The sequence below is a fragment of the Amphiura filiformis genome, chromosome 16 (assembly GCF_039555335.1).
Source record: "Amphiura filiformis chromosome 16, Afil_fr2py, whole genome shotgun sequence".
Taxonomy (NCBI): domain Eukaryota; kingdom Metazoa; phylum Echinodermata; class Ophiuroidea; order Amphilepidida; family Amphiuridae; genus Amphiura; species Amphiura filiformis.
Genome location: NC_092643.1, coordinates 12,171,418 through 12,187,365, shown reverse-complemented (window position 1 = coordinate 12,187,365; position 15,948 = coordinate 12,171,418). Strand labels below are relative to the sequence as shown.

Genomic DNA, 15,948 nt, shown 5'->3' with positions numbered 1-15,948 from the left:
TTCAATAGCCTTATTATGATGAGGCGGGAGTTTTAAAAACACGAGCCCTGAACAAAATATGATGCGCGCGCATACTGCCAGGCAAAAAAACAATGGAAATTGTGATGATGCATGCGCATACTGTCAGGCATTGACATCAGAAGTCAACTCATCTATAGGCTGACTCTGTAGCAAGACCCATTCTCTCACCTGTTCCATGTTCAGTAAAAGCAGCGTCTACGTGCAATTTGTAAGAGTAATAATTGTAGCGGCTAAATATCTGCTTCATATTTAATAATGATGAATCAATTTGAAACGTGTGGCACCCATCTGATCCAGTGTCCTGTAAAAAAAAATTGATATACCGTAATATTATATTTTGTATAAAAGAGGCACACAAAACCAATGTTTTTTAGATAATGAAGTCATACAAATTATAACTTAGCCCATTTTGGATACAGAATCAAAATTTGTTGGTAATTTTTTTTATCAACCACAAATGATCCTAGCAAGTGGCTCTAGGTCTAAGGACTCTCCAAATCCGTGAAAGAAAATTAAATATTGTAAGGATCGGGTGGAAAAAAAGTCATTTTGGTTCTAGTTTGGGTGTGAAGAGAAAGGACAATGGTGGCAGTGGAGCCCACCAAGGTTAATTTCAATGCCCAGGAGGGGTACTCAGTACAAATGACCATACAGGGATGTGTCACAAACATGGGTCTTATCAAATTTTTTCCAAATTTTTTCACCCGGGTTTCAATGCTGGAGTCCACTATTCAAACTCAAAGACCATTAGTGTTTAACTGTGTACTATATAGATTGAATGTATCCTTCCACTGTCCAGTATTGGTAAAATCTTGAGCATCTGCCTGCCGATCTAACATTGCCTCTGATTGGTCAATTACGAGGGGCAGTCAGTATGTTTTAAGAGTTGACTTGTGACGTCATATGTGGATTGTTTTCATGGTATTTCTCAATGATTACATAAACACTGTACCTTTGTCTTTCAAACAACACATGTAAAAATTATATCACACACATGATTACGTAACAGCATTAGCATAAAATCAATGGTCTAGAGTCACCTGGTGAAATTGAGTCGTTTTTTGTTAAGGGAAATAAGAGGCTAAAATGAGGTATTGTTGTATTTTCTATATTTTCTCGGGAATTAAAGAATGGAGAATGCTGCCTTTAGGAACAGTAATAGAACATAAACTACCAATTCATTAAACCATGTTTGTTGGGCTGTAAAGGTTTTAGTTTATTTAAAATGCGTGGTCAAATATGTCTTATTTTTGACAAAAACAAGGCTTTTCTTTCTATAAAAATCTTGATATTGCCAAAAATAACAAACGTGGAAATTTAAGTTTTTTTGCCAGTTCTGTTGACTAATCTCCAAACATTAAAACGGGAGTCTCCCTAGAAAATATTTGAATCCATGATTAAAATATAACTGTTATTCTACCATTGTTACATTTATACAAAAAGTAGTGGTACATAGAGAGAGGCCATCGTTTGAATGAGAAATTTATTTTTTAAACTTTTCTGTTCATTTCAGGTTGAAATCATCCATAAAATTTCATATGAATATTTAAATTAAAATTTTCATAGCATTTTGTAATATTTTAGGCCCTATTTACATGGAATTTTGCAATTTTCTTGCATTTCCACCATGTTGTATCGGTCATCCTACCTACGCATGCATGAATTGTTGTTTGATTTGCACCAGTTATCATCGCACTGAGTACCAGCTCTCACACGTGACCAGTCATTATATTTTAGTCTGTTTCATTTTGGAGATAATTAATGTCATTTGTAATAACTGCTTTTTCATTTTCGCCATTTTTGCAGAACAATTTTGCTTCCATTCAAGCCCTAAAGTTGTTGAAGTTTCTAGACGTCCCATTTCCACCACAGTTTAATGACAAGTCTCATATTTTACCAAATGCAAACTGAGGACCTAGTGTTTATTCCTGCCCAAAGCTAGCCATATGCACCTTGTACTTTTGCTGTTCTCGGACATTTTAAACACATGTCTTTGCTGTAATTTAAAAGGCCCGCCTTTTTGCGTGATTTGGCAGTGTCCCTAGTCTATTGATTTTATGCTAATGCTGTTACGTAATCATGTGCATGATATAATTTTTACATGTATTGTTTGAAAGACAAAGGTACAATGTTTATGTAATCATTGAGAAATGCCATGAAAACAATCCACATATGACGTCACGAGTCAACTCTTAAAACATACTGACTGCCCCTCGTACATGATATTTTCACTTTAATCACCAATCAGAATGGAGCTTTGCAAATATTTTACCCCAATTTTTTTGAGTGGCAAAATTATTCTAACAATGTTGCTGATTGGTCCAATTGATAATGAAAACTTCTTTTTGGCCAATCGGCAGGTAGTTCTCATGGGGTTAAAATATCATGTTTCTGTACATTGCATTCAAACTCTACTAGCAAATGCAGGCTTTGTATGAAATTAAATCAGGTGGGTGCTTGCTTTAATAAAGGGACATGGGCACTGGGGCAGTTAATGGAAGGATTAGGGTAAATGAATAAAATATTACCTCAATTAGTCTTGTTATTTCTGGTAATGGCAGTGAATTAAATCTGTAAGTTGTACTCAGACTGAAATTAGCTTCAATTCCTCCTCTCACTGGCTCACCATAACTGTACCTAGAAACAGCAAAAAGCAATATAAGAACTAATTTTGATATCAATAAACAAAAACAAAAAGAAGCACTGTAATCTTGATAAACTGGCACTGTCTGTATACATGTTTGCATGTTAGTTGAGGAGGAGCGAGGAGCCGGAAATTCAAACTAAACATTTCCCATTCAAATTAACGCTGAAATTCAATCTAAAGGAACTGTAGAAACATTTTGGCAGCCAACAAAACTTGCTAACCAAATAAGTGATTTAATCTTGAACTTTGAAAAACTAAAAGGGAAAGGAGATACCTTGGATCTTGACAGGGTTCCTATACACATGCAGTCTGAGATGAATATAACTAAAGAGATAGGAATTAGCAATGCACTTTTACCATTGTCTACTCTGAACCATGTCTTCCGCGCATCATTATACAAATACCTCAATCAATTTCTTTAAATTATCACACTTTCTATAATGTGCAATCACTAAAAGAACATGCTCAGTACATGAATTCAATTCTTAAAATACGAAGAAAAAAATGAACTCATAGGTTGCATTCATTTGGCAGGAATTGCTACACAAAATGGGTCCAAATTCATTAAATTACGTCAAAATGTAATGTAAGCTTCTTTTTTTTCCAGATGTTAACACAATTTCTTGAATTTTGGCTTATTTTATTAAAGGGTGGGCAGCTTGAGAAGGGAATGATGGTCACCATGATTAATGAGATTTTCTATCATGGTGTTATGTGATTTCTTCATTATACCAAAAACATTATGTAAGCTACGGCTTACACTCTGGAAGCTACGATACGAATTTCAAAGTGTACCCAGCTTTTAAATAACAAGTGAATAATATTTTTGAGGGAGCAGTCTGCCTAGCCCTCAGATTATGCCCAGCTGTACAAAGATTTAGCATACTTACTCCCACATATTTTTACATTGATCTCCTGTGCCCTTTTGTACACATATGATGGCTGTGGTACGATTTTGACTTCAAATTTTGGTAACACTGTAAAACAATAGACACAATTAGAATGTACATATTAAGTGGCAATACTTGCTGATCAACATGATCAAGAGCAGGTGTATATATGACTGGAATAGAAGAAAGCTTAAGGGCTCGGTCACCCACCTTTGCTCAGTATTTTTGGTTGGACCTGTGATTGTCAGGTCCAACATTGTGATTGTTTGGAGCACTTCAGCAAAAAAAGATTGAGTGCTGGTTGTCATACTTCACATATGGCAGAGGCCATTTTTGGCACACCATTTTATGAATTCACCACCACATGCACAGGGGTACACATAATTATTGTATTTACTTTACAGCCTAAATCAGAATCAATGAAATAATGATCCCTAAGGTAGAAGTACACACAGACATGAATGTATCGTGTGTACTATATCATGATCCATCAAGGTAGCTAGGAAGTACACACAGACATAAATGAGATCAAACAACATGTTCACACAATCATGGGGAGAATGTTATAATTGGAAATTATATTTGCCTCCTCTGGGATTTGAACTCAGGACCTCTTGCACTATGTCCCACTGCTCTGTTCACCTTGCATAGAACTCACATCCTGTTGCTTTGCACAGGTACCAGGATGTGGTTAAGACTTTTTGCCAAGAATTCAAGCAATACAAGGTTAGTGTATAATGCTGCATTGATTATCCATAGTGCAGGGGGGCAAAAGTACACAAAAGCTCCCAAAATTTAAGAATTTGCATGTGTAGCGAGCCACAAAAAAAATCAGATTTTTCAAGCTTGTTAGATCAAAAAGGGTCCAAATTGCCCCCCCCCCTCTTGGAAAAAAGTCTACTTTTTCAAAATCAGCACCCCGCACAAAAAACCTGGTTACGGGCCTGAGTGCAAATATAAAAAATACGAATAAAAGCTTTGGATAAGAGAGATCTAGATTTGTACAAAAATAAGGTTCACCTGTAATCATGTTTTTAAAAGCACCATGAACTTTAAGGTGCAGCAATACTCATTAAGAGGGAGGTAGTATTTGAAGAACAAGAATTAAAAACTTACCATATTCCCCAACCTCAAATGTCTGCCTGACCTTTTTACTCCCTACTGCGGCAAAAATGGTCCAAATTCCAAGAGGTGGTTCTGGAGATAGCGGCATTTCCAGGTCGGCTAATCCAACTCGAGTGTCCACGTTGCTCCATTGCTGTACACGTCTACCACCTGGCTCCTCTACGTATATTCGTCTGATCTGTGTACAGGGAAATATTGAGAGAAATTAAGCTCTGAATGAAGCAGTGCACATGTAACAAAGTTGCAGGGACTGCCAACTGCCTTTTGAGGAGGGTGAGAGCAATCGCTCTCTACTGCTTTCCTTAAATCTGATATAGGAGAGTGATTTTTCGCTCTTCTTCTCTCTTTACATTCTATTGTAATGCTCTAAACAGCTCTCCTTGAAGACTTCAGAAGAGCAATTTTATGCTTTCCTGCAAATTCCAAAAGACAGTCCCTGAAGTTGTTGACTTTTAATGGCATGCATATCAATTTCTTTCCCTGCATTAAATCAAGAAAGCACATCGTCGTTGGGCAGGAAAAACCTCATATCTGTCTTTGGCCCCTGAACATGTTTAAAGCAAAACTGCCAACAGGTTACATAGGAGGTTTGCTTTAAACATGTTCAGGGGCCAAAGACACATAGGAGGTCACTTTTTCCTGCCAAATGACGACATTAGGATCTTCTGGTATTTACCTTCTGAATGTGTGGTTTCAGATCTGGATATTCTAAACTGAGGATGCGAAATTTAACTGAAAAGAAAAGAAACATAATAATTGTCAATATTACTAAAAGAAAACAGGAAAAAATAGACAAATATAAAAAGGCTGAGGTCTCATCTGAAACTAATTTGAAACACTATCAGACCACCATGATCATTGATCCTTATTATTGTCTATCACTTTCAATATTGTAGACTTTGGTCTGTTTGGATCAGATCATGTCACATGTTTTTTTAACATTTACAAAATTCCATTTTAATAAAATTTAGGCCTTGCATATTTCTGAATGGCAAATCCAGAATACTTACAACTTGAGCTTAAGGGCTGGGGTATGAATGTTTGGACAGTATTTTTTGTGGGACATTAGAGCACATCAGACATATCAAATTGCATTCTGAATTCTGATATCAAATAATTTTATTTTTTGAAATTTACGATATAACACACATTTCATGGCAAATGATTAAAAATTGATATTTTTTATATTTAACAGTCCTCGAAGTAAACTTTAAAAAGCTAATGATATGCCCTTAAAGTGCATGAAGCTGGGATGAAAAACCAACAATCAATTACAAAATTTTGACCTTTCGTATTGAAGATATATGGATTTGTTCCCCAAAACACCAAAAAAAATAGGTCTTTTGGGAAAATAATGTATATCTTCAATATGAAAGGTAAAAGTTTTCAATTGATCGTCGGCTTTTCATCCCAGCTGATGTAGACATACACTTTAAGTACACATCATTAGATTTATAACAAGTATTAATTTTCAGGTGACTAACTTTGGAATTAAAAGTACTCAAATCCATTACAGGTAAGATCATTAGATTTAGAAAGTTTACTTTGAGGACTGTTAAATATCCAAAATTTTAAAAATATCCAATTTTAATAATTTGTCATAAAATTTGTCTTATATCACGAATAAAAAAATAAAAAAATCATTATTTGATATCAGAAGGACATTCCTCGTATTCAGAATTCAATTTGATATATATCTGATGCGCTTGTAACAGTGCAGAATGTTGATGCGGGAGTCTTACTTTTTTATAAGATATTCTTGTTTGGAAAACTAACAAATTGCCGACTCATCCCGATCGATGTCCCACAAAAAATTCTGTCCAAACATTCATACCAGAGCCCTTAAAATAGATCTAGATAGAAACAAATAACTGACAGGGAACGAGACATGAGTCAGGTAAATGGAATGTTAACAAACATCCCTGCCAAGAATATTGATGGCCAAAACAGGAGATATGTAATCAACTTGGCACCAAAATCATGCTGATTTGACCATAGACCATCAAAACATGTATTTTAGTTTTTGTTTTGATGTCTATGATTTGACACAAATCCCAAAAGGGAATGTATAGTTAAGTTGTAATTGTATACATTTCACCAAATTAAGATCCTAAAAATAAAGATCTTTGATCTAACATTGCCTGCAAATATTAGAATTACTATTTACATCTATGACATCATTCTCCATTAGCCCTGGGAGGTTGTAGACATGGAAATTGTATAACTGCTATTTTACAAATGATATTGCTTCAAACTAGCTTTAACTGGCTGGTGCAAAAGGAGTATACTACTATAGCAATACATGGTGATGTTCCTCATCTTTGGTTCAAAATTTCATAAATTCAAATATTAACAAAATTCACTGTACCTGTTTGACCAGCCTTGTAAATTGGTTTGTCAGTTTGTATGTACGTTTGTATCTTGTTAGCACTAGACAGATTGATGTCCTTTTGTTGGGTGTCCAGAAATGGTATCCCATCAATGGTTCTTCCTGCCACCTCCACTTCCAGCAGCACCCTGACAATCTCTTGAGGCCGCTCATAGATGGACGAAGATGGGATGGTGGGAACCTATTAGAAAGAGAACAATATCACTTTATACCACCTGTCAGTAGTTTGAATCAATCCATCTAACGTTTTGTATGTATTGTAAAGTCATCCTGTGGATGAGCAGCCCAACAGCAGGGAAAGCTATTGTAAAATATATCTATTCCCATCCCATCAAGTATTACTGTTAGAGATGGTGGTCCTGGTTTTGCATCATTTTTAAAAATAATGATTTCTGTATTTTGATATCACCAAATTTTAAAATTTAAATGATCATTTTTTTTCTCCCCAACCAAAAACATCCTTAAAGTCAACCAAAGTGGCTCAACCCAGTAGTGTCTAAGAGTTGGCAATTCCAAGCTTGAATTAATAATAAAAATTGATGCTCAAACATATTCCAGGCCTAAAATTTCATCAGGATTTATGAGAAATATAATACAACTTACAAGCTTTCTTCTAATGCCAAAATCTCCATTTTCTATTTGACAGGAAAAAGTGAGGGATGTAGTCTGTCTGGTAAAATGTTTCGGGTTTGTGAGAAAAATATGAGCTTAATTTCCTCATACACCAAAACTACAGGTACAGTAATCCAACCTGATACATTACATACCGTTACATCCAAGCACACATCATCTTCAGTAGGCTTTGCAGAGACCTCAGCCAGTATGGTGCTAGACCTTTGGATTCTAATGACCAAAGACTTTTCTAGCAAGTTGTAAAATGTTGCACAGACTTTCTCTGTTGATTCTGTGACAAATTGCTGGGGTGCTGTCACCAGGAAGCCACTGTTGAAATAATTTGAAATAATTTTTTGAGATAAAGTACCAGTTACAATAATTTTTTGAGATAAAGTACCGGTTACAATTTAGGTTGGGGTAAAGCCATGATTTCTCTGTGTTACAAAATGTAAAATCTGTGTTACAAATTTGATGATTTCCGTGATTTTCCGTTTTCCACTATAAAGTGCTGAAAAGTTTAAACAAATATGCTTTAAAGGCGTATTTTGGCATTTGGCTTACCTTTTACTGTAGTATGACCAGACTCTTGCATCTTAGGCCTAGAATTAATGCTATAATGGATTGTTTAATGGCTGATTACTGCTTAATATTCATTTTTCTTTTTTTTAATTTGAAAATCAACACAAAAGTTAGACATTTTACACAGTTTTACACTATTTTGTGGCATTTTCAAATTTCCGTGAGCAAACCCCAAATTCCGTGAATTTGTCCATTTTTCCGTATCACGGAGAAATCATGGCTTTAGGTTAGGTTAAAGGGATGAACCTGTGTTCACAGGCCAGAGTGTGCTCATCTCTCTGCATCTCTATCTCCTGAGCGAGTAGGCCAGACTCAGCTCAATTTAATGTTGCTGTGGAAGATACACATCTTCCACAGGGAGTCTGTTACTTTCCTGGCATTGAGACGACAGGAGAGCAAGTGTCACAGAAATGCTTAAGAACTCAAACTGGTCAACACTCCAACAAAGACGCAAGATAGCTAGACTTTCAACATTCCAGAAATCATATCAGGGTTACCTGCCCATCCCTATCCGAACACTACTACGCCCGGTCATGGCGTCCTACTCGCTGCGTACCCACAGCAAATCATTCATAGAACTGTCAACAAAAAAGGACTGCTTTAAGAACTCCTTCATACCAAGAACACTAAAGGAGTGAGTGAATGACACCGCCTGAGTCAATCGTTACATACATCGAATGTATGGAGCCGGTATATAAACCATCTAAGGCCTTGTCCAATTGGTAAAAGCCGAAACTCACACATACGATGGGTGTAGTCAATCGTCAGCATTGAAGAACCCAAGCAGTTCAAAGCACAAGTAACAAATCTCCAATAGCTCAACCATTAAGCGCACACCATTTTCCGGTTCGCCTTCCCCACCAGGGGTGTTGAACTGTACCAAGAAGAAGAAGAAGAAGATGTCTTTGTGATGACAGTTGACACACATATTCCATGCAGGGGTGGGTGTACAGACCGGGTGAGAATATTTAAGCTTACTTACGTTTCGGCTCTTGCTAATGCACCGGTTACGAAGAGCATAATTGCCAGCCCAGACATCTGACTCAGCTCCATGTTTGTTTGTTAAATGTTTCTACTGATAAACTACCTACTGTGAAATCATCGAAGATTTGCCATCAAGTTATCTGCTGAAGACCTTTGCACTCCGTCGTGTTTATATTATGCGCCGTCGACCAAACAACACCCAAACCAAACTGTAGTATTGCGCAAAACTTGCAGATCTACTTTCTGTCAAACTTGTTTCAACGATCTTTAATTCTTTATAACTCTTTTTAACCACTTTAATAAGGAAGGTAGTGTTATCATAGTCCATTTATTTATTCTTAAATATATTTTTCTTTACATTATATTTCAGAAAGATAGATGATTATTATTTTTTAGAGCTGTCTGACTTCTGCGGAGTAATATTTAAAAGAATCAATTAAGTTAATCGGTTAAAACTTGGAAAAGCCCCATGAATGACGTCATTTAAAGTGTAAACACGGTTTCACTTACGGGCGCGCTTCATTGTAAATCCCTTGGTAAATCCCCGGTAAATCCATATTAAAATAAATAATAAATAAGCATTTCTTCACGGGAGGCTTATATGGACAACTTCAGATCAAAAGATTTCTCAGAAACAGTGAGAAGGAAGGCATTCTAAGAAAAGACGGTAAGCGAATACGTATCCTGTTCATGAAGAACAATAAGTTTATGGGCTGGCAATTTCTTGAGAAGGTCCCAAATTTACAAAAAGTTGGCGTCTCGCGTCAATATAAACATTGCGACCCCACCTATTTCGGCAACAAAAATTATGACCCCCATCACCGATGCACCTTACCCCCTGAGGCTAAAATTGTCAGTCTTTTTGAATAAAATAAACACACAATCTCAGTGTGGTCATCTTGTGATCCCGGGCTTGTGATCCCTCGGCCTTTTCATCAAAACTTTTATGACCCCCGCCCCCCCCCCCTATTTTCTTTAAGAAACTTGAATATTAAGGGCATTTCGTGATCCACAGCCTCATCCCTCACTTTTCTCAAAAAAGAATTGAGATTTTTATATCACTGGAAACCTCTGGCTACATAATGTTTATGTACAAAATATTTCTTGCAGATTAATTCGTTTAGCAAAGATATCGTGAAATTTGAATTTCGTTCTGGTGTTATTATACTAACATGCCCTGCAAAAATCAAGACTTTAGGTGCTGTCGTTTTGTCAAAATTCGGCATTTCGAATAGAACGCAGTATAAACCGTCGTTAGCATTTCCCAGAGTATTTCGCACTTGTGATTGATTTTCGTAAAAAAGACATTTCAATTTCGTCCCGAAAAAATTTTGAGCTAGAAACTCTAATAGTAATACAAGTTCCCTATTGTTCCATTAGATTCCAATATTGTAGCATTATATTTCGTCGTAAAACTGCTGGTTCAAATTCGTCTGAAAATACCTAGCGATCCCTTTCGCAAAAGCAAATTCGTCATTTTTCATTGAAATTCATTATCGTTTCATTAAATTTCGCCTCAATTATATAGGCCTATGCAATACATCAAACGTGCGTGCAATCTTGGGTGTTGTTTGGTCTGTTTTTTTAAAACATGTTTTATAGGCTATTGTTATCTTTTTTATTTGTGCTTATAATCTCATTATGGAGGTTTTAATTTCTTTTTACTTTTTTAATCCAATAATTGTTAGACTAAACATGTTAAAGATTATACGGTAGGCATATAAGTCCACATCATTCTTAAAGGAGTATTTCGTGATCCTAGCATCCTCTTTTTATGACATTTTCCCCCGGCATTTTCCCCCTATTTTTCAGCACCGGTAGATATCCACGAAAAAAGCTTATTTCCAAAATTTCAGTTCCGATTTTGCGCTTGTGAGTTATGCATGATTTTGTATATCATGATATAGACAATGTGTTGTAATTTCGTTCTGGTATACAGAATGAAATTCAAATTTCACGATATTTTTGCTAAACGAATTAATCTGTATGCAAGAAATTTTTTGTATATAAAGATTATGTAACCAGAGGTTTCCAGTGATATAAAAATCTCAACTTTTTTTGAGAAAAGTGGGGGGATGAGGCTGTGGATCACGAAATGCCCTTTTAAGGGTACAGCCTATAGGAATAAAGACCAATCGAACATATTCTTGTTTATGCCATAATATTGTAGTCTTTCAACCCTTTCATAACTTCAGCTGTGTAACTTACGAAAATTCCCGCTAAAAAGTGGTTCTTTTAATTTTTGAAAATCTGGATTTTTCGTACTGATCATACTATAATGATCACCAGACAATAATGTTCTAATCACACTATAGACTGTGTTGACATGAGACGTCAATTGCTAGGCAATTTCGGTCATATAGCCCACGGATATGTTATGTTCAGTACGGTGTACCATGAGGAACATGCTAACTTAAAATAATTTATGCAAACTTTGATAATTTTTTACAAACTCAAATGAATTTTTACAAACTCGAATAATTATAACAAACTTTAATTTTTGTTGTTGCAAACTTTAATATAATGTATTGTGCATGTAGAGGCCCATTTATTGTCGGATTTCTGTATTTAGATCACGCAGGGGACGCACCATTAGATTCTCAGCGGTGCATGGGAGTTTGGGTCAGGCAGAATTGTTTTGTATTTTTTATCGCCTCCAAAGGGAGGATTTATTTTCACCGCCTTTTTTATTTATTTATTTATTTTTCAATTATAATGTATACCTTTATACAAAGTTGGGTGGGAGAAATTTGTTTTACTCACCAGTGAGGCAAAAAAATGTTCCATCTCACTAGTGGGCGAAGTTGTTTTTTCGTCTCACTAGTGGGCGAAGTTTTTTTTCAAAAAAACTCCCATTCCCCTTGGAAATCAAATGGTGCGCCTCTTAACGCGGCTGTGTACTCTAGACATTGTTTCTTTCGCAAAATTGAGGGTTTTTTTTATGTTTGCACTTTGTTATGTTTTTTATAAATAAAAGGAATGAAAATCCAGATGTGTAAACTCCAACTGCAATATTTTAAGGATTTTATTTCACTATTCCACTCGTGTTTGAAATTGAAAAGGAAAGAAAATCTTTGTTGAACCAGCAGGGTACACGCGCCCAACAACGCATCGCGTTGCGTATCGCGCAATTTGTTAACGCACAAATACGCTACGCATACGTGACGCTTATCTGCATGCTGATGGAAACACCACGAAAGCACTGATTTCACAAAAACCTAGTGGTCAAATGGCTCCGTTTTAGCTGATAAAATGTGGGTTTTTTCAAGTTCTTTCCCCGATTTAAATATCAAGTTATGAATGGATTTCGCTCAAACTTCTCAAGGGGCTGTGGATTTACCCGATGTTCACGTAATGTAATGTACAAAAACAAAACTGCCCTATTCCCCTGTGAAATTCGATGAAAGTGCAAAATGTGACCACTTTAAACTTCAACGGCCATTATTTCAATGTTCATTTTCTCGGTAAAATGACGATTTAGGTACACGATAACTCAATAAATACAGCATCTATAGGTAAGCAAATATGATCATCGTAAAAGCACGATTGACTCCAGAAACGGTTTTCTCATTTTTTTTATATTTTGGTCTATTTCCGATTTTAGGCATCATTTTGTGCAAATAGGCGTTTGTGAATTTTAAAAAGTTCAATTTGATGTCTTATATGGTCAATATCTCAAAATATAAGGCCAATTGATATAAAAAAATATAAAAAATGGAATGGAGCCTCAAGTTTGAGCTAAAAACAAAATAAAATATTTTGGAAAGAGGGTTTTTGTTATGACGTACCTAACAAATATTGCCAAAAACTCACTTTTTTGTGATTTTCTTCAGAATTGTTGTTTTTACCCCAAATCTGTATTTATATTAAGATTTATTGATGTCTTGCCTTGTGCGAATAATTACAAAGTTATTGCACTTTTACTACATGCATGTCTGAGAGTACACAGCCTCCTTAACAACAATTGGGCGCTATTAATACACATTAATGTTTTTAAGCAAATAAAATTCCAAAATATGGTACGTTTTCTGCCTTTGCTTGCCACGTGGTAAGCCTATGTTGAGGTTGCGATTATATGTAAAAAAAATTCAAGATGGATACCAACAAGTCGTGTGGCCGAGCGGTCTAAGACCCTTCTTTAAAAAATCATATCGCATCGCGCATAGACTCAATCTCGATAGTCTGAGTCTCGCTGGGAGTCTTGCTCTCTCGTGAAAGTCGAAAGTTCGCAAAAAAATATTTCAAGTTTGTAAAAAATTATTTGAGTTTGTAGAAAGTTATTTGAGATTGTAAAAAAATTATTAGAGTTTGTAAAAAAAATATTTGAGTTTGTAGAAAATCATTTCAGTTTGCAAAAAAATATTTGAGTTTGTGAAAAATTATTTTAAGTTTGCATGTCCCTCATGGTACACCGTAGTTCAGGGACCGTGCTTTTAAAAACCCGCCAGATCGCAATCAGGCCATTGACCTGTGTAGTGGTCATACGTTGCTCGCTCAACCATAACATCATGACTGTCCCTAATAGCTACTCATTAATAATGCGTTGCGTCAGGTCATGGACTCTATTCAATAATTTTAATCCTTTCTTTAAGGTCAATAGATGAAAGGGAGACCTTGAAAAACAGATGCGTGTTTCTAGATAATATTTTATCATCCAAGCTGGTGATCTAGGATATTTCTAGGAGGCGACACTTATTAATTCATACCGCTCACATCTTTCTTCATCCAATGGACTTTGGGGAACTGCTGAGATAATAAGTGGATGTTACAATCTAATCGGCTACAATCGGCATAGTTGATGATATCTGATTCTGATAATTCACTAGTAGCAGCGAAATTACAGCGCTTTGTATCCTCTGGTGCACTATATAAATCTTATATGGATTCATGTTATTTATTTATTTTATAAATATTTCTTGTAAACACAATCTAATGTGGTGCTCACTACATGTAGAAGGCCTGGTCTGCAAATGTTCAGTGGATAAATCTAGTAAAGATAAAGCTTCATATGTTTAGTGTAATCAAATGAAATACCAAAGCTGGATATTATACAATCGTGATGCATTCCTTCTTGTTATGGACGACAAGTATTAACTTTGATATTATTATGGCAATATCCATTCCCTTCTCAATTGATTATGCTTTCTTTTCGAAAAATAAACCATGAGGCCTAGAGGCCATGATATAAACCTATATTCGGTATGCGGAAACCTTCCACGGTTAGGGCGGCGCTTGCACTCGCATATTCGCTAAACTGCCGCCTCCTTCATTTGCCAACCTTTATCGAGGGGCGTGTTTGAGGTTTTATAGTCATACATGTAGGCCTACCATTTTTCACCCTGATGTGGCAGTCAACGTCAACGCGTTGAAGCAGCTGTTTCGCTCGCGCATCTATGTGGCGTATTAAGCGTGTGCATGTGTACACCAGCGCTTTGACCGAACGCTAGTAATTATTTGGCTGTGCCCAATTAAATGCTCACTGTACTGACATCACTACGGTACCACATCAGGATGAAAAATCGCATATCGCAAACCAGCCAAATTTGTCATAGGTTTGAATTGTAATAGGAAAACCGTGAATATATGGTCTCAAACTCTGAAACATCTGAGCAGAAACGTGTCCTTTTTACTGGTTTAAAGTGAGTCTGTAGTTGTCGCCATCTTTGGAATATAATACAACATTCTCTGGCCAAACATCGGGTTAAATGTAAGTAAATAGTTCAAATCGTCTAAATTCAATAATATCAAACAGTCACGGACATTAAGTCAAGGCTACATAAGAAGTTTGGGGTAGGTCACGCATTTCCTTGGTATAAAAAACAGCCAAAAGGATGTCCAAAATTCCCTCTTTTTATCACAACGCGATTTATTACGAAACAGCATTTTCATAGGGCATACGCTGGTTCTTTCAATTCTAGTTTAAAATCTGTTCGTCACATGCAGTCTGATTTGGTATCTATGTTTTCATCAAAGTCTTGGGAACTAATGTGGACAGTAGTTTCGTTTAAAAACGGATACTGTTTAAAATATCAGTATTTACGCGAGCGACATTTTGAGTGTGTAAAATGCATTGAAAATTGTCGGCTAAAGAATGCATAAATTAAAATCGCGAACAGTAATAGCAACAATAACTATCTACATTCCAAGCGGAAACGCTTTTCATAAGCATACCACCTATTTTTGGGCAATCGCTGCAACCGAAATATGAAATTCCAGGCCATCTGTAAAAAAGAGCGTGAGCATATTTTACTATGAACTTGGGACATCAAAACACATGTTTTAATTGGTGTCAGACCTATTTTAATGATACGATAATTATGCCCCCAATAATGGCTTTCATTTGAACTATTATTTGTTAAACTGCTATTTTTACTTTTTGAGAAATTAATGAATTTATCGAAAAACTCGACGGAGAGTGTCACCGTAACAGCTACCTCCCTTAAGCAACTTTTGTTGGGTGATTACTGGATTACTTTTATTGCTTCATGTTGTAATTCTGTTCTGTATTTCTTCCTTTCTTTGATTTTCTTCTCTGATTATAAGTTTAAGATAAACCTTATATTGATGCAATATATATATAAATACTTTATATTCCTTCAGCCTTATTTTATGTATAGGCCTATCACTTGTTTTCTTTTTCTTTAACATTGGTACTTGGTTATGGGTCCTCCTAAACACTGCAAGAAGAGTTTTAACTC

General features: G+C 35.9%; 1 protein-coding gene across 1 annotated transcript in view; it reads right to left on the bottom strand.

The window, feature by feature from the left end:
* Positions 1-9,421, bottom strand: part of LOC140172431 (pregnancy zone protein-like) — a 39,762-nt gene extending 30,341 nt beyond the window's left edge. The window contains 8 exon segments of the mRNA XM_072195579.1: positions 190-322; positions 2,550-2,658; positions 3,540-3,645; positions 4,675-4,861; positions 5,360-5,415; positions 7,052-7,253; positions 7,840-8,014; positions 9,249-9,421. Coding sequence (XP_072051680.1) covers positions 190-322; positions 2,550-2,658; positions 3,540-3,645; positions 4,675-4,861; positions 5,360-5,415; positions 7,052-7,253; positions 7,840-8,014; positions 9,249-9,319 — 1,039 coding nt within the window. The 5' untranslated portion in view covers positions 9,320-9,421.
* Positions 9,422-15,948: the final 6,527 nt, after the last annotated feature.